This window comes from Silurus meridionalis, chromosome 12 (genome assembly GCF_014805685.1).
Source record: "Silurus meridionalis isolate SWU-2019-XX chromosome 12, ASM1480568v1, whole genome shotgun sequence".
In the NCBI taxonomy this organism is placed as follows: Eukaryota; Metazoa; Chordata; class Actinopteri; order Siluriformes; family Siluridae; genus Silurus; species Silurus meridionalis.
In genome coordinates this window covers 21,164,253-21,183,868 of record NC_060895.1, presented here as the reverse complement: position 1 = coordinate 21,183,868, position 19,616 = coordinate 21,164,253, and the positions used below count along the sequence as shown (strand labels likewise).

The window sequence follows — 19,616 nt, the reverse complement described above, 5'->3', positions numbered from 1 at the left end:
TTTTAATTTATCGTATGCAATTTCATTTTTATCTATTTGTTTTATAATTGTTTTTATTAATTTCCACCTTTAAATGTGTTTGCAATTGTTTTTGCACGTTTTGATACTATTTATTTTATTTTCACATATTAGGATGTAACAGCTAGTTCGTTATTTTTTAATTCTTACACATATAATGTTTTTTATGTTAAATAGATGACATTAATGTTTTGTATGTTGAATTGTAATATATACAGCATATATTTCTAATTTTCACATATTTTTTACAATATAATTTTTTGTATATTTTATGTATATTTTCTGATACAGGGTATATGCTTTTTTCTCACATGTAATTCTTCCACACTTTTTTGTTTTACACAAATTGAAATTATATTCATATTTCATTCATATTTCAAATTAAGTCTGTTTGTGTGATTATTAAGTACAACTCAAGAACCATGAGAATGGATGAATATAAAGAGTTGAACAGTTAATGAAAATAGTACTATAATAAATGGACATTTGTTGTCACCCAGATGAGGATGGGTTCTGTTTTGAGTCTGGTTCCTCTTAATGTTTCTTTGTCATACCACTTCCTTATTACTAATACCTATTGGGGATAAATTTATAGATCAAACTTATATATTAAACAAATGTACTTATTTCCTACTTTATAACAATGTCTATTTTTAAAGCACTAAATATATATATATATATATATATATATATATATATATATATATATACAGTACAGACCAAAAGTTTGGACACACCTTCTCATTCAAAGAGTTTTCTTTATTTTCATGACTATGAAAATTGTAGATTCACACTGAAGGCATCAAAACTATGAATTAACACATGTGGAATTATATATGGAATTATATACATAACAAAAAAGTGTGAAACAACTGAAAAATGTCATATTCTAGGTTCTTCAAAGTAGCCACCTTTTGCTTTGATTACTGCTTTGCACACTCTTGGCATTCTCTTGATGAGCTTCAAGAGGTAGTCACCTGAAATGGTCTTCCAACAGTCTTGAAGGAGTTCCCGAGAGATGCTTGGCACTTGTTGGCCCTTTGCCTTCACTCTGCGGTCCAGCTCACCCCTAAACCATCTCGATTGGGTTCAGGTCCGGTGACTGTGGAGGCCAGGTCATCTGGCGCAGCACCCCATCAATCTCCTTCTTGGTCAAATAGCCCTTGATGCCTTCAGTGTGACTCTACAATTTTCATAGTCATGAAAATAAAGAAAACTCTTTGAATGAGAAGGTGTGTCCAAACTTTTGGTCTGTACTGTATATATATATATATATATATATATATATATTTCACTGAATTGGAGTACAAGATGCCTCACTAATGTATGTATGTAATGTATGAACATTTCCTCCTCTAAAGAATACAATACCAAGAAAAAACCCTATACATTTTATACCATATAAAGTATGTAATGCATGGATGTGTTTGTGAAGCCGTAGTTTGACCCGAGCGAACCTTTAGAGGAACGTTGCCAGCAAATCAGTGCAGCTGCTTGAAGAATCCTGATGAATGTATCTGTCTTAGTGCTAAATGATAGGCTTGAGAAAGGTAACTTATTGAATATTTGTGGTTATCTGTCACTTCGAAATGTATACGTGTTTAAACACAAATGCAAAATTGCTCAATCATTCGCAACTCTGGAGCTTTCCCTTTTTTTCTTTCATCCTTTTTTATCTCTCCTTTCCTCCCTTGTACTCTTTGATTTTATGGCTGTTGGACTGGAATGCAGAGCTTATCCAGTGTTATAGTCCATGTCAGGGGGAGTCCATAAAGGCCCTGGTAGGTAATAGCTACATGAGACCAACTGCTAGATAAAAATAAGCTCTTGCAAGAGCCTTTTGTTTGACTTAAATGCAAAAACGTGCACAGAATGAATGAGGGTATAAATCTTACAGTGGGTAAAAAATGCACAATGTTCACAATTATGCTTTTCCTTTCTGAACTGTGCATGAAAATGTGGATTTCTGCTCTGAAGATGGGTGAAGGGAGCAATAATATAGACAAGTTTGGTATCTGATATACCTTTTCATGATATTCCTCCATAGGAAAAGGTTTAAAGACGCAAATCAAGGTTAAAAAGTGTTCATGCTTGAAATAGAAAGGTTTATGTGGTGCTCGTGAGGTGGTTTTAGCAGCACTGTTTTACAGAACTTGACTCGAATACAACACGACTGCTTTAATAAAGGTAATGAACAGATATCCTGGCCAGCGCCAAATGTCCTGACAAGGATAGGAATAAATGACTGTTCTAAGCATTTTGGGGCCTTCATCTTTCTGAAGGAGAGAGTTTGTTTGGGTAAATTTCTGAAGAAGATGGTGGTATTGACAAAAAATTCTGAAAGAGTGTGGGGGATTGTTTGAAATTTTGCAAAGAAGAGCTGAGACTGGTGAAACTTTCTGAAGAAAAAGTGGTATTGGTGAAACATATTGAAGGGGAAGCAGGACTGGTCAAACGTTCTAAAGGAAAAGTGCGATTGGTTACGTTTTCTGAAGAATGTAGTTTAGCCTAAAGGCAGGATTAGATAAACTTTTTGAATAAGCAGTGGAATTGTTTAAACTTTTAGAAGGAGAATTAGAATTTGTTTTTGAATGTAAAATTCGATTGGTTAAACTTTTGGAAGTAAAGGCCTGACTGGTTAAACTTTCTGAAGGAAAAGTGGGAATAGTTAACTATTTCTGAAGATAAGATGGGATTGGTTACAATTTCTGAAGATAAAATGGGATTAGTTACACTTTCTAAAGGTAAGATGGAATTGGTTACAATTTCTGAAGATAAGATGGCATTAGTTACACTTTCTGAAGGTAAAATGGGATTGGTTACACTTTCTGAAGGTAAAATGAGATTGGTTACACTTTCTAAAGGAGAACTGAGATTGGTTAAACTTTTTGAAGGAAATGGGCATTGGTTAAAATTTCTGAAGGAGAGGTGAGATTGAAGTGTCTGAAGGTAAGATTGGATTGGTAAAACTATCTGAAGGAAAAGTAGGATTGGTCAACTTTCTAAAGGAGAGGCAGGATTGGTACATCTTCCTGAAGGGAAAATGTTATTGGCCATACTTTCTAAAGGACAGACAGAATTCATACAAATTTCTAAAGGAAAGGCAGGTTTGTTAAAAAATTCTGAGGGAGCACGCATGATTGCTTATCATTAGTGGTGGATATTGGTCAGACTCTTTAAGAGAGCCATGTTCTTTTGATTTATTTGGAAGCACTTGAGATTCTTAAGATTTCCTTAAGGAGCAAGCAAAATGCATTAAACTTAAGTAACAGTGAGCAGAAGTCCTTAGTGTGAGTGAGAGAGATGCTCAAAAATGTAAATTGGATTAGTTTGTATGTCTGTGGATGAGATTAATCAACGTAAATGAGAGTTATAGGTCAAACTTAGTAGAACTGGTCAAAATTCATTCTGGAGAAAGTGAGATTGGTCACATTTTAAGAGGGATAAAAATAACCACCAACAAAATTGGTTAACTTTTTGATATTACAGGAGAGATTCTTCATCAGAATTCTTTTGGCAGCAGATAGAAGTGGTGGTCCTACACTTTAACTGTACATCAATCACATAATGCAATGCAACCCCTATCACAGAAAAACTCAAGAACTTCCACCAGGTGGTAGTAAACCTGTATAATTAGAACAAGCTAAACCATCAGTTGTATTGTTTTGGGGATTTTTCTGGATTGATGAAAGATTTGATGCATTTTTCCAACATTTGAGAAAACAAATATCTAATGCCTTTTATACTCTACAAAATTCTAGGCATTAACACTGTAAGTGTGTGGCAAAAACTTTGGTAATTTTTTTTGGCAACGTTTATAATTTTGGAAAGTACCAAAAAATAGTTTAGATGTTAGTACACTGAAATGTCTTACAGGGTTTAGAAATGAACTTAAAACACCTCAACTGGATAATTATTTAGAGTAACAAAGTGGTATGAAGAAACATCTTCACCCAAAATGTCACTGTAATACCACATGTTTAAGCAGAAAGATAAACTGTTTAACATCTGGAGCACCTGAATGCTATTTAACCTAAAAAGGCAATAAGAACTAAACTAACCCAGCAAAACTATTAAAGTTAGGGACTGTAATAGGCTGCGTTGCCAAATATGGATCTTTTGTAAGAGATGTAGGAAAACTATTATGTGTAAAATTGTAGACCCTAAAAAAAGAAAAGAAAACAGATTTAAATATATACAACTCACTGTAATACATTATGCAATGTTTATTCGTTTCCATTGAGTATAATATGTAATGCATAACATACTGAACCCAGGTATAGTCCATAATGCTAAATAGTACTGTGTAGACAAACTTCCAGGTGTTACACAGTGCTACAACTGCTTAGGAAACATAAGCATAATTATTTAAGGGCACAGGAAAATGAGCTTGATATATTCAGTCTAGATAAAACGCATCATTTCACACTGAGGCCTGTATTCAGGGTTATGCACATGAAGTGAGGATTCAGAGCTTAGTATATTCTACCTAAAATAGAGGCACTGAACAAATCTAGTGCCAAAACTTTGTTTACTTCGAAAGTTGGGTTTTGACTGTACAATGCACAAAAAAACATTGCATTTAAATTGCATTACGTTAGAAATATAATAGTGCAAATCAGGAGATAAATAATTGTATGCATTTTTGCAACATGCCAGCAGCAGATGCAGAATTTCAATCCATGAATTTTGTTATAAGGATGTATCAGGGACATATAAATAAAATGAAGTAGAATATTTTTATAGTAGTGATGCATTAAACTGAGCTTTGTTTATTCACCTTATTTTATTTGTTTGCTTATTATATATTTGTTTACTTATTTCTAAATACATCATCGCAAAATATAAGTTTAGCAACTGAAAATTTTACATTTACCTCGTTCATACAACTGAGCAGCTATGAGCGGCTATTTTGCTCTGGACAAAGACATCTGCTAAATGTAAATAGGATTAAGGGCCTTGCTCAAGGGCCCGGTAGTAGCAGCTTATTGTGTGTTCGAAATTTCAACTCATGATCTTCTGAGCCAAAGTCCCATGCATTAACCACTAAGCTACCACCGTTATATTTTTGAAAATAGAGGTTTGACTATAGGTTTGAATATTGTCAACTCTATATAGTATTTCTTGTTACAATAACCCAAATATGAGACCTATTTCTGGACATTTTGACTCACTTCAGGTTTGTTTTCTAGTTTGTTGACGGATCACTTTGCTCCTTTTCTGAAATAATTGCTTACAATAACTATTATTTTAAAACAAGCTTGAAATCAGCAGGCTTGAAACAAGTTTAATACTCATATTAGGTTTTTGTAACTGCATAATAGTAAACAAAAGAGAAATATATCTTTATTCAAGAGACTTCCACTTCTAAAATGTCGTTTTTTTTGGAGTGTGGCATCTAAGTTTTTTTTTAGTTAGCAATTACAATAGTTGGAAGCAAATTTAAGGAAAAGATGGCAAGGCATGACAAGGGCAAAGATTATTATCACAATTTCCTTGGTGGGCTGGAAAAATCCTTGACATTGTCTCTGAAAACAGTGAAAAATAAAGAATAATTGAATTACTGATTAATTATTGAATATAAAAGAATTCTTGACCTAACTGAGTTTCTATATGACACATTTAGAGTCTCTAGGAAACCCCCCCTAAATTATACCGAATTATTGTTTATTTATAATAATAATAATTTATTCAAAATAAAGATCATGTTGTCTAAGTAGCCAGTTAAACACAGTTTCCCAGTGTAGAGTGTATATGCAAATGCAATGCTATCACATTTATCTTTTTCCTTTTTTTTCATATGTGTATTATTGTATATGTTGAAACTCTTTTTATCACCGCATCACATTTCGAAACCCATTTTAAAGCTGAGTGCTTCTTTTAAAGGGAGTGATCTACACACAACAGAGAAAAGTGCCATATATGCTTAGTACAAAAAAAAAAAAAAAAAACCACCCTGGCAACCCTCCAGGCATGAATCTTTTGAGGTCAACTCAGAATACAGCTCTAACTATTCATCGAGTTTGTTAGGTGTCAATGGTTTTAATATTATTTAAAGGTTATTGTGCAAAAAAGCGAGTAGGTCGCGAAGAAGTGGCCGTGTTGAGTTGTCGAGGGTTGACGTCAGAGAAATGATGCTAAACTGCATGACAGGAGAAATGGTTCAAAACACTTCACTGTTATTGCCTCAAAGCTTTGACACTGTTTACCAAGTTAACTAGTGCTCAGGGGATGAAATGAGATTGACGATGAAAAGACAAACAATGAAGTACATGGTATTGTTCCTGGATCAGGCAGCCTGCTATTTGTTGTACTTGAGTGAGCATTTTCCATCAAGATACACAGCATGTATTGGCAAAGTGTCGGTCTTGAATTTAAATGTGCTCAATATTCTCTCTTCCTATAGAATCGCTGAAAAATGCCACAGGCTTTGGCCTTTCCCTGAGACTTAGATTAGAAGGACGTCTATTCTCGGATATGTGCCAGTTCAAGCTGAACTTCGCCTCGGCACACGAGCTCGAGAAGCGACCCAATTCTGACCTTAAAAGGTGATCTCGCTCATCATCTCGCCTCAACTTGTTTTCAAGTTATGTGTCTGTTGGTGAAAGAGAGCAGATCTTATCTGCAGTCTCGGATAGAGCTGGCTCTTTTTCCTCTCCCTCCTTAGACTTCGACTCATTCCCGCAATCTATATGTCTCTGGGTCAGCGAATGCTCACATTCGTGCTCCTTTGCACAGTCAGATCGTTCAATCTCTGATTTACGGTCCTCTTCAAAAACTGAGTAAATATTTGTGTTGGAACAGTGACTTAGAGTAGAGCATTGGAACAGACCAAAGTCACTGGAATTGTCATTCTTCTGCTTTTCTCTGGCAGACGTTTCAGGCAGGGACATGACCGAGCCATTGAGGAGGCTCCTCCGAGGCTCTAGCACATGGTCTAAGCTCGCCTCACATGTACTTGGCTTGATCTTGAACTGGTGTAAACAGCCCGGATGTGAAGAGGCTGATGTTCCAGAAACCATTTTTGGCTTACGCAGAGATGTCCGATTGCCCTTCAGCATTTCCAGTACTTCATAGCGGAAACTGGAGATGTCCTGCTTCAGCTCCTGCAGGGAAATAAAACAACTTTTAAACTATTTTTTGATGGTTTAAATGTTTTTTGTGAGAATCTACAGGTGATAACACTTGCAATTCATATGTGACATTTTTTTTATATTTTGCCATTTAATTCATAGGCCTATTAGTGTTACTACAACTACTGTACAAATTCACATTACAGCAAGAGATTATGCTATATATATATATATATACAGTATATATATGTGGATTGACAATATAACTTGATCGGCAAATATTAGGCGACAAATGTAAACATTTTGTCCTCGAATTTGGTGTGTTACAAACAGGAACAATGGACAAGTGTAAGGATTTAAGTGAGTTTGACAAGAGCCAAATTATGATGTCTAGATGACTAGATCTCCTACACACCTCGGTTTGCCATTGAGCTACGCCAAGTTATTTCTATTGTTTTATATATTTGATACAGTATTTCTGGTTCGATTCGATGAAATACTTGGTGGATTTTCACCTGGACAACTGTCTGGACAACTGTCTGCTAGTTGATGAGCCCTAGCATATGGCACACCTTTTTTAGTTTATAAGATTATAAGACTTTAAAACTTTATTTCATTAATGCTAAAATGCTTAAATTTACTTTTTAGTCTTGCACAGGATTATAAAGTTCCAATGTTGCCAGCTGAATGTAATTTCCTAACACTGTAAATGTCTCACTTTTATTAAGTTGTTGCATAGATTAATACTATAGATATTAGCTCTCAAAATGTCCAAAATGATTCTGCATTTCAGTCAGAAATGCAGTTTTGTCTCTTTTTGCTTTTAACCTTAATGTAATTAAAAAAATAAAAAACTTTTTCCAGAATTATTTTATTTTAACAGGCATTAAGTTTTACCATGCACATGTTTTTCCATGTTGCCACACACACATTTTTACACTGGAACCGATCATTCCTAATAGAAAATACTTTTATTACCTTGAAGTTTTCTTCTGTAAGTCCTTCTTCTTTTTTGGCATCTCTGATCATAGCTGCTACATATCTTTTTACCAGGTTTCTCAAAACCCCCTGCAGAAACAAAGCCAGAAACATAGATAAAAAATTATCCCCAGCCAAATTAATCTGACAAATTTTAGCTTTCAAGTAGTGTTTTAACAAACCTGATATTGGTGGCTAAGTCTTACTTTTTCGGCAGCTCTTCTCTAAAAAGAAACAAAAATCACTATTTATTTAGTGCATAAATTTTTCATCTCTTAGAAACTGAAAATTGGAAGCTGGAGCATTTATCAGAAGGTGTTTCATCACTCCTGACAGAAACTGACAAGCGGTTATTTACAATCGGCTCACACCAGCGTTTTGCTTATGAAGTCCACAGTCCAGCTCTCGACCATTTTTCAGTTTGAACGTCTGCATGAAAAGTGATTTGTCTGGCGTTTGTTTGTCGTTTTGTGGAAAGAAGCAGAAAATTCAAATGTACATATGCAAAATCAGATGCTTAGATGCAGTAGAGAATGAAATGATCAAATCTGTATGAAATGTAAGATTATACAGTGCTTGTCAAAAGTTTGGAAACACCTAGACTTTTATGGATTTTGAGAGACATGCATTTTCCTTTTATTTATATGCAACTAATTAGGTAATTTAACAGTGTGAAAACAAATTGTTCACCAAAAAAGTATATAAATATACAGATGTCAAACTTTATATTCATTGAAATGTCCTCCCTTAGCATCAATACAGCATTACACTTTCTTGGTATCTGGACAGTTCTTTTTTCCAAACATTCAGCTGAAATGCCTCTTGTAAAACTTGCCAAATGTGTTCTATAATAGTTGGAGATTTCTTTCTTGTGATCCAGTTCATCCCAGAACAGTTCTAAAGGATTTACATGTGGTGAATGGGCAGTGTTATATGATAGATAACACTCCAACCAACTGTTGGTTCCAATCAGCCGCAGTCAAGACGAAATTGCATGGTGTTGCTTAGGATGTTTGCCATGTTAGTTCAGTATTCTTTGCACTTTCCAAAATAAGTCTTCAACTTTCCCTGCTCCAAAACAACCTTAAGCTTGCACCTCAATGTTTGACTGTATGTGTGAAACAGTCAGCTAACATCTCTCCGGTTCTCTGTATTATATAAGTTCTTCTGTTACATAGCTAAATTACTGAATAGTTCAATATACATAAACACTATATCTAAGATATTCCAGTTACAATTATAATAAAATTTATTATAATAATTACAATATTAATAAATAAATAAAGATATTCAGCTCACCCCTAATGCTCCAAAAGTTTCTGTACTCCTCAACCTTCTTCTGAAAATGTGAATCTTAATCCAATTAATGAGGTACCACATGGATTTGGGACTGGGGATGATGTTGAACGGTGGTGGCAGTGTACCTCCCTCTTCAAAATAGCTCATCCACAACTTCGTCCTGGCAAATTTCCACTCAATGTCAGCATGATCCTATAGCAAATAAAGGACCTGCAGTAAATCATGCTGGAGAATGTGCATTTAATACGAACTCAGCTCATTCAATGGAAGGCAGTAATAATTCAAAGCAATGAAGTCAGTATTGGAGACAGGGCCTGCTATAGCTCTTACTGCAATGTGCTGATACGAGTTGTTCATCATGGCGATGAGCATATTGAGGAGCACCACCAGGGAGATGATGTTATACGTGCCGAACATCGTGGCGCCTACAAACTCGGTGAATTTGTGGTCGGCTTGAACGTTGGTCACGTATAAACTGATCAGACCAAATATGGACCAGAATAAAGACTGTAACGTTTCAAACAACCTGTTGAAATGAGTAGAAAAACGATTACAATCAAGCAAATTGTTAACACTTTATTAAAAGGAACACATATGTATCCATTAGGAGAACTCTGATATGAGATTTAAACTACAATACCCAAAACACAATGCAATCATGGCTGCCGAGGACTACAACACTCCGTCAATACAAACTTAATTGTCATATTCCCCTGATTACTAAATACCTTGACTCAGTCTTACACACTTTTTACTTGAAAACTGTAGATTGAATTAACTTAGTTATTGTTTAATGTGAAAAGTAACTATGACAAGAAAGTTTGCTAAGCAACTACTTGATTTTGTCATTTTGTCTCTGTTCACTTTTTTTGCTGATTATAGGTATGATTAATGCTACACAATCTGCTAATAACTACATCAGATATAATAAAATATCATGCAAATAATTAGGGCTAAAAAAATTTCCATTATCTTGAATTCGACTTCTGGGATTCTATGCTAGTCTAACTAGGATTAGCAAGGAAAACAAGCTAACCTGGTTACATGTAGCTAGTTATTGTTAGCAATTTGTTAAATTGACTTTGATTGATTTTTTTTTATCATGTTGGCAAAGATGGCTTTAAGAGAGGCAATGTGGTTATTTCATATAAGTAATGGGTATGTTTAAAGTCTTTTTTTTTTTTTTTTGGTTCTAGACACCTGTTACTACCATATAATTGGTATGTGCTTTTTGGACATGATTAGTTCTGATTAGCTTTTATAATTAACTCTACTCTTCTGTGAAGATGTACCACTAGATATTGGAGTGCAATTGTTAAGATTTGTCTTAGACTCATTTAGCCACAAGGGCATCATTAAAGTTAAGCACTGATGTAGGTGAGTTGAGGGGGCCTGGGTTGCAGTCAGCATTCCAATTCATCTTAAATTAAGCTCTATAGCAACCCATGTAAACCATATTCTCATGGAGCTGGCTTTGGGCAAAAGGGCATTGTCATGCTGGAACAGGTTTGGTTCTCCTAGTTAGAGTGAAGGGAACATTTTATACTACTGCATTCATAGGCATCCTATACGATTTTGTGTCTCCAACTATGTGGTCAAAGTTTGGAAAAGTCAAGTGTCTAACTATTTTGATGTATGTTTCTGTTTTCTATCTATCTATCTATCTATCTATCTATCTATCTATCTATCTATCTATCTATCTATCTATCTATCTATCTATCTATCTATCTATCTATCTATCTATCTATCTATCTATCTATTAAATTCACATCTTAAAATATAAGTGCAAGACATTAGTCCGATTTATACTAAAATGTTTTTTTGTGTAGAAAAAAGTAGAATTGTAATCATCACTACTTACCATGTCACAAGCACTAAACATGGATTTAATATTACCAATTTCAATAATGAATAAGGCGCATGCAGTACATGTACATGCCTACGTCTGATTTGGACTTTACTAGACCAAGAACAAGAACATAACACAGAACAAGAACATCTACTATGTGTTCATTAAAATAAAGTGTTACCACCAACTCCAGCATATTTATTGGCATTGAATACACAAACGAACGTTGAGAAAGCGTTGTTCTGCTTTTCGCAGCGGATGCCCTTGCAGTTATCGATGCCTTTGGTCTCGTAGTAGAAGTAGAGTTGGTTGAGGCCATTGGCAAAAGCCACCAGCACCAGGCAGTAGATGAAAAGGAACTTGAGGATGTCTAAAAGCATTCGGCCCAATGAGATTTGCAGAGGACCAAGGTGAGAATTGGCCGTGAAGAGGGAGATGAGGCGCAGGGAGCTGAAGATGTTAGCGATGGCAAACACAGCCTCGGCCACCAGCGTGGGGTGCCACATTTCCCAGCTGTCCCTGGGTTTACTCTCACTGTACTGTCATGGAAGAGAAAAGCTTGCTTCATTACCATGATTAGTATTTGCAGTAACTAAAATATACATAGTTTTTTCATTTTAACTTCCATTGCGTATAAATGTGTTTTCAGTATTCAACACAGACTCAGAAAAAAGGGTACAAAACTGTACTTTTTCTTATTGCTTAGGTGGTTTCTGTTCCTCTTTTATATGTTTTAATATGTATCTTTGACCTAATAGTGTGAAATGTAGTATACCCTTGAGATTTAGATCAAAAGTTCAAAATTACTTTTAAATACTGTATATGCAACATGTATATCTGGGGATGACTTTGACTTTGTTTATTTTATTATTTACATGTGTTACTTTCAACATATCTATTTTTTATAATGTCATATCAATAGTTTACAGGTACCATAATTTCCGGACTATAAAGCCACCCTTATATAAGCCTAATATTTTACAAATATTTTTATTTTTAACATAAATAAGCTGCACCTGTGTAAAAGCCACAGGTGTCTACACTGAAACTAATGAACTTTACATAAGCTTTACCGAAAGATAGTGTCTGTTACATGGTGTAACGGGTGAAATATGTTGTGGCTTCTTTAAGAGCAGAGCGCCATTTTGGGAATAGCATGTCACTGCACTCTTCCGGTATTACTGCATGTGTGTGCGTGTGAGACTGAGGATTATGTCCTTATTATTTTCTGATGCTCATTTCTGTTTCTTTGACTAACCCATAACGCTGTTGCCAAGAAAAATAAAAAAGCACGAGTTTTGGAAAGCTGTCTGTGCTTATATGATTTGTGTTGCAACTGGAGTTAGTGAGCTCTTCCTTCACCCAGACTCAACGCGTTACAACGGCTTGTATCTAAACAGTAGCCGATAAAGAAAGTCATTGTTCACTGTCTTCCTCCTTCCTTTCACAACTACAGTGGTACCTTGACCTACAAGTGCATTAATGTACGAGTTTTCCGAGGTACGAGCGGTTACTCAGTCTATTTTTTTGCTTACGCGAGCAAAAAAATGAGGTACAAGCTTGAGACAAGCTTTAAAGATAAGCAAAGAAGAAAAAGTAAAAACTGTAAAGTTTAGGGATACGTAGTGTACAGGAGTGATAGTAAAAAACAAGTTTTCCCTCCGCCACCACTTATCGCCTCTACCCCCCTCCACACACACACACACACACACACACACACACACACACACACACACCCCACCGGCGTCTTCGTTAGCTCAAGTCGTCTCATCTCCAAGGAAAATACACTGAATAAAACCTTATTATATCTTTACATACTCTTTCTATTATGTTTTTATACAAGATTTGTTGTTTAGAAATTTATTTTCCAATTTATTAACATGAAACATAAAAACGGGGTGTCATTTTGAGGGTTGGAACGGATTAATGCTATTTTAAGTATTTTCAATATGGAAAACTGATTTGATGTGCGAGCAAATTGAGATACGAGCTCGTCCACGGAACGAATTAAACTCGTAGGTCAAGGTACCAGTGTATTTCTCTGGGGAGTTTATCTTTTGGCATCATTGTGCGTTTAAAAATCAACACCGGTGAAAGTTTTTTCTCCCGATGCCCTGCAGCTCAGAACACAGGTGAGGTGCGTTTTTTCTTTTCCGTTCGGAAATTTCATTGGTCTAATGTTATGTCGCTCAGTTTTTTGGCTTTAAGGCATATATTATGCCTTCGTTGTTTCAGCCGCGGGGTTCACAACGTGGGGAAAAAAGTCGCGGCTTATAGCCCGAAAAATACGGTAACCTGCCTGTCAAAAGTTTGGAAGCACCTGGTCTTTTTGTTTTTTTGAGAGACACATGTTCCTTATTAGGAATTCCTTAATCCGTAGATTGTCTTTGACCAAACAAATATATAAATGTACAGATGCTACACTTTATTTTCATTGAATAATTATCTCTTAGCATGAATTAGCATCTTCGCACACTAATACTGTACACTGTTTCCCCAAACATTCAGCTAAAATACTTTGCCATGCATCTTGTAAAACATTCCAAAGATGTCCTTTACTATTCAGTGATTTCTTTCTGACCTTGTGATCCAGTTTATCCCAGATGGAATTGCTCAACGCTGAAGTATGGAATGGCAGCCATGTTGATTTAGTATTCCTTTCAACGGCATTAAATCTCCAACCTTCCCTGCTCCAAAACAACCCCAAAACATGAAGCCTTCACCTCCATTCTTGCTAACATCCTCTGTCTTATTCTTTGTCTAACCTATATGTTTTTCTGTTAGAGCCAGAAATGTCAACGTTGGATTCATTACCCACATAACCTTCTACCAGTCATTTACTGTCCTAAACACTATCAGAAGCACTGACCTACATTTACAACATAAATTCTTATATTTGTTTCATGAAATTGTATTATTTTATTCCCAACAGTTTATTCTCTTTATTTTTTAGCTTTTCTCTTGGCTGACGGCTTTCAGTATGTGTATGTGTATGTTCGATTTTTTGTCCAATCAGATTTTAGCCTCTATTTGCTGCAATTTCAATCTAATCTGCCCACGCCTTCAGAATCAGTAGTGCTGGCCGTTGTACCTTAGATTATATTATCAATGGGTCTGTTTCTTTAACCAATCAGATTTAAAATTCGCCTAACAGGGCCAGCTAGCTGACCCAGAATAGCGTCAGCCTTTTTTCCGTCCTGTTTGTTTGTTCAGAGGAAAACTGTTACAGCCAAGTTCGACTAGCAAAACATGTCTGTAGCGATCTGCACACATTAATACATCTGATTTAAACTTTTATAAACCCACAATGGCTGATGGAGTAGGAACAAAATTTAATTTGGTCTCGGACATGCTTAAAAATAAATTTTCAAGAAAAGCTAGACATCGTGAGGAGAGGTCAGCCAACCCTGAATTTGCCTCAGCCTGGGAAAGGGTTTGTTTGCCACTTCCAGTCCAGTGCCTACGAGCGGTAAAACTGGCTTCCTACTTAGGGCAGTGGTGGTCCAGTGGTTAAGGCTCTGAGTTACTGATCATGCAGTCAGCGGTACAAGCCCTAGCACTGCCAAGCTGCCACTGTTAAGGCCTCGAGCAAGTCAATTTACCCTATCTGCTCCATTGGGCCGTATCATGGCTGACCTTGTGCTCTGACCACAGCTTTAAGACAAGCTGGGATATGTGAAAACCTCAGACATTTCCCCACTGTGCAACAAATAAGGTATATCTTATCTTACCGCCTCTGAGGAGCGGTGCAGATTATGTGAGTGTGCATTATGAGTATGCATCTCTGGTGAGTAGGTTGTATTTTAATTAAATGTTTAATGTTTTTGTCATGTTATTAGACAAATATTGATTCTGAACTGTTCCAGATGATGTAGGTGGCACAGTTACAGTTATAGTGTAGAGGATTGGAGCTTTCTTTAAAAGAAAAAAGGTATATGCAACGTGATAGAGCGGGAATTAAGAGGTGGATTAAGTCGGGTAAGTCTCCACTGAAGGCCCAGGTATCAAATGCACAGCAAGCCACTAAGTTAGGGAAGTGTTTTGTCTTTCGTTTGGTATTGTTTGTAAGTGATTTAGTGTTTGTAAAAAGAGCGTTTTTGTTTATTATTTTGGCCTTGGTCGATCCTAGAGTCTATCCCTTTGTGTTTGTGTTTATATTCTTCATCACTCCTATACCAAATACACTCCCATCCACCTAATATCCATCACCTCATGCCTTTAACGCTATGCGCCCCAACCCTAGACTGGGATGTAACACCTAGTTTCTGGCATACAGACAAAAGGAACATACAGCATGTAAATCAAAAGCAATAAAGGTTTAGTTGTTTCCAAACTTTTGACAGGTGATGTAATGTAGTGTATACTTTTATTGGGCAATATTTACTGAGATACTTCAGCATACACAGGTGCTGTACCCCTTCAGAAACGTCAGCAACACTTTTGGAACGCTTCTGTGTTGTCCATGCACTGAATCACATGTGTAATCAGTCCAATGGAAAGCACGGCGTCACCAGCGGGGTGATGTCACGACCAAGAGGCTATAAATAGCACATGGAGTGAAGCCGGCGCTAGCTTCTATTTGTTCAGAAAATGCTCTATGTGTGTATGTTTCTAACGGTAATTGTTAATGTCCGAAAGTAAGACAAGTCAAAGGAAGCACTCTTTCCAGCTGTGTGTTCCTCCTTGCTCCTGCTATATTACAGGGGGGATACGCACAGCCTGTGTGATGCTTGCTTAGGAGCGGATGTTGTGCGGCATACCCAGCTCTGAGGGCCACTAAAGACTGCTGGGGCCATTGGCTGGTTTATAACCGCACTCGTGTCTGCTGAAATGCACCTATAGCTCACCCTATTGGATCTTTCCATTCTTGGAGGGGCAATCCATTCGGGTTTCTGTATCAGGGCCACTTGCTGGGAGTTTCTGTTCATTGTGTAATGCTACTGACAGACGTTTACCTTCTTTGATGGGGGGTGGTCATGAATGGCCGTTTTGCCCAAGGTCTTACAGAAGGGCCCCATCTACTGTGGCACATCAATTGCATAGAGATGCTGGCCATGTTAATAGCTTTAAAGCACTTTCTTCCTGACCTCAGAGGGAAACGTGTTAGTCCATTCGAACAACACCTCTGTGGTCTCCTATATCAACCACCAGGTCACGCATCCTGTACAAGCTGGCACATCAGATTTTCCTGTGGGCCCAGAGGAAGCTGCTCTCTTTGGGGGCAGCGTATATCCCGGGTCATTTGAATAAGGAAGAAGGCACCCTCTCGAAGCAAGTGCAGAGGCCCGGGGAATGGCGACTCCAACCCCACGTGGTGGAGCAGATCTGGTAGAGAATCTACAGAGCTCAAGTGGGCTTGTTCACAACTCAAGAGATGTCACACTGTCCCCTCTGGTTCTCCCTGGTTCTCCCGGGAGTTCTGGAGAGAGTTTGCCAGGACAAAGTTCATCTCCTCCTGGTGGCCCCATGGTGGCCAGGCAGACCATGGTTCGTGGACATGGTAGCCCTTTTTGAACACCATCCTTGTTAAATTAATCTCAGGAGAGATCTTCTCTCTCCGGCAGAGGGCACACTAGTCCATCCCCACCCAGAGCTGTGGAGATTGTGGCTGTGCCCCCTGAGGAGGCATGACTCCCAGCCTCTGGTCTCTCCAGAAAGACTATTCTTCAATTCAGAGCTCCCTTTATGAGGACATTGTACACCATGAGATGGCATCTGTACCTGCACCATTTGTATCCAGTTAACTGCCCGGTCGGCCCAGTGCTGGAATTCCTTCAGGAACAGTTCAACAGGAAGGGTTGGCTCCTTCCTGTTGAACCAGGAGATTGGCAAATTTCAGGCCCTTTCAGTGGCCCCCTCGTTCATAGAGTTTTCTCCAGGCATAGCCAGTGCTTTTCACCTTAGATCAGGTTAGGTTCCCAATGTACCCACAGTCTTCCCATGACCTGTTATTCTTCAGGCATTCTTTCCTCCTCCCTTCCAGGCCCCAGATCAGGAGAAACTAAACTGACTAGGTCTTGTGCGAGATTGTTCAACTGCTATGGCCCTCCAAAGAAAGGTCTTCCTGCGAACAAGCAAACGCTCAGAGGATGCATTCTGGATGCTATTCCATTTTCCTCTGAGTCATCCGGTTGCCCCGTTCCTTTTAGGGTCAGAGCTCACTCGACCCAGAGTGTCGCAGCCTCTAAGGCTTGGTTCCCTGGAGTCTCTCTCCAAGACATTTGCAACGCTGCTTGCTGGTCCACCCCGTTGATGTTTGTCAGGTTTTTTTATAACCTTCACCTCGGTGCCACTCCTGGCCCCTCTGTCGACCTAGCTGTGCTCTTCCACACAATTCAGGGTCTGGTCAATCTGGCATTATTGGACTCGTTCCCAAAGCATTGTTGATGCAGCTCGAGTTCCTGAAGGGAACATCTTTAGTTTACGTATGCAACCATGGTTCCCCAATGGAGTGAAATGCTGCGTCTCCATGCCACACTGCCAACATCCCTGCAGCGCTTCATTATCTTTTTAGAAGCTAGTGCCGGCTTCACTCCATGTGTTTTTTTTATTTCTGATTGTGACGTCACCCCGCCAGTGACACCGAGCTTTCCATTGGACTGATTAAACACTTGAGAGCTTTAAAGCTTGGACAATGTGGAAGCGTTTCCAAAGCGATGGTTATATACATAACCTGGAGATGGTTTTTGGGTACTTTTTATCCCACATTGAACCACAGATGCACTTTGTTCAATTTGCAATACAATTTGTTCAAGTGTTGTTGAGAAAAAAATGTAAAATAAAATAAAGATTAAAAATCCTGACACAATATTCATGTTTCTTTATATTTTATATTCATGTAAAAGAATGAATCAGCAGACATGGAAACTTCTAATCCAGAAATCTGTTCTAATGAGGTTACCAAACTACAGTCCCTGACAAAAGTCTTGTCGCTTATCTATTTTGTAGAAACACCTGCTATTAACCTGACTTTTAATTAATCAATTGGTGTTAGAAATAGATCATATGAAAAGCTAAAACCCTCCCAAATGATGTTTAATGCACTGAAATAAATTAGTTTCACTGAAAAAAGATTTATCATTTAATCAAGACAGAAAGGTCAAATTTTGGCAAGACAAAAGTTTTGTCGCCTATACAGAAATTGAACAAATTTTATGCAAATAAAAAATATGTCAGCAAATTAAGTAGTGGTGCTGTGAGATCCAAATTTTATATCTTGTATGACTTCCATGAGCTTGAAGGACTGCATCCATGCGGCTTAGCAAGGATTCATACAATTTATTGATGAAGTCGTCAGGAATAGCAAAGAAAGCAGTCTTGCATGCCTCCCAAAGTTCATCAATATTCTTTGGTTCCGTCTTCCATCCTACCCCACATATGCTCAATGATGTTCATGTCTGGTGACTGGGCTGGCCAATTCTGGAGCATCTTGATCTTCTTCGCCTTGAGTAACTTTGATGTGGAGATCGAAGTATGAGATGGAGCACCATCCTGCTGCAGAATTTGGCATCTTTTATGGTTGGGAATATAAGAGGGAGCTAAGATTTCTTGGTATTTTAGACTATTGATGTTGCCTTCCACCCTGCAGATCTCTCGCTCACCCCCATACTGGATGTAACCCCAGACCATGATTTTTCCGCCTCCAAAATTCACTGTTTTCTGGGTGAATCTTGGATCCATGCGGGCTCCAGTAAGTCTCCTGCAATATTTGCGGCGACTGTGGTGTAATTCAACAGAAGATTCTTCTGAAAAATCCACCTTTAGCCACTTATCCAGCGTCCATCCTTTTAGCAGGCTGTGGGCCTTGGCAAATGCCACACGGTTTTTCAATTGTCTTTTGTTTAGTGCTGGCTTCTGGGCACTGATTCAAACATAGAGGCCATTTCGAGACAGAATCCGACAAAATGTTCTGGTTGACACAGGAACTTCAGGTGTCCAGGTCTCGTGGAGCTCTGCTGCAGTGAAAAATGGGCTGGCCTTGGATTTTTGTGCCAACAAACGGTCCTCTCGAGCAGTTGTCTTGTGGAGTCTGCCTGACCTGGGCTTGTCAAAAACATCTCTCTTCAAATCTTTTTTTTATCCTCTGTACTTGATGCTGAGACACATTGAAGGTGTCTGCCACATCAGCAGTGGACCTGGTCTTCAGCCTCTTGATAATCAAAACTTTAGTCTTAGGGTGAATCTTAGGCATGTTTGCAGAGGTCTAGTTGCCGTTGATGTGAAGGTCCAGTGTACTGCGGTTCTTTTTAATACACACCTGAGACCTAATTGATCCATTATTAGTCACAGGTGAAGCTCATATGACAAGGCGACAACACTTATGTCTGCAAAAATTGACTCAATGGGCTTTACCAAGCTGTGAAAATTAGAATACTTTATGACAGTTTCGTTTTACACTG

The 19,616-nt window shown here is 37.8% G+C and overlaps 1 protein-coding gene across 1 annotated transcript in view; it reads right to left on the bottom strand.

Moving 5' to 3' along the window:
- Positions 1-4,220: 4,220 nt before the first annotated feature.
- The window catches only part of trpc4b (transient receptor potential cation channel, subfamily C, member 4b), a 66,246-nt gene continuing 50,850 nt past the window's right edge, over positions 4,221-19,616 (bottom strand). Inside the window, exons 5-10 of the mRNA XM_046862862.1 lie at positions 11,443-11,756; positions 9,699-9,894; positions 9,369-9,560; positions 8,252-8,293; positions 8,070-8,159; positions 4,221-7,124 (exon numbers count right to left, since the gene is read on the bottom strand). Coding sequence (XP_046718818.1) covers positions 6,606-7,124; positions 8,070-8,159; positions 8,252-8,293; positions 9,369-9,560; positions 9,699-9,894; positions 11,443-11,756 — 1,353 coding nt within the window. The 3' untranslated portion in view covers positions 4,221-6,605. The remainder of the gene's footprint in view (positions 7,125-8,069; positions 8,160-8,251; positions 8,294-9,368; positions 9,561-9,698; positions 9,895-11,442; positions 11,757-19,616) is intronic.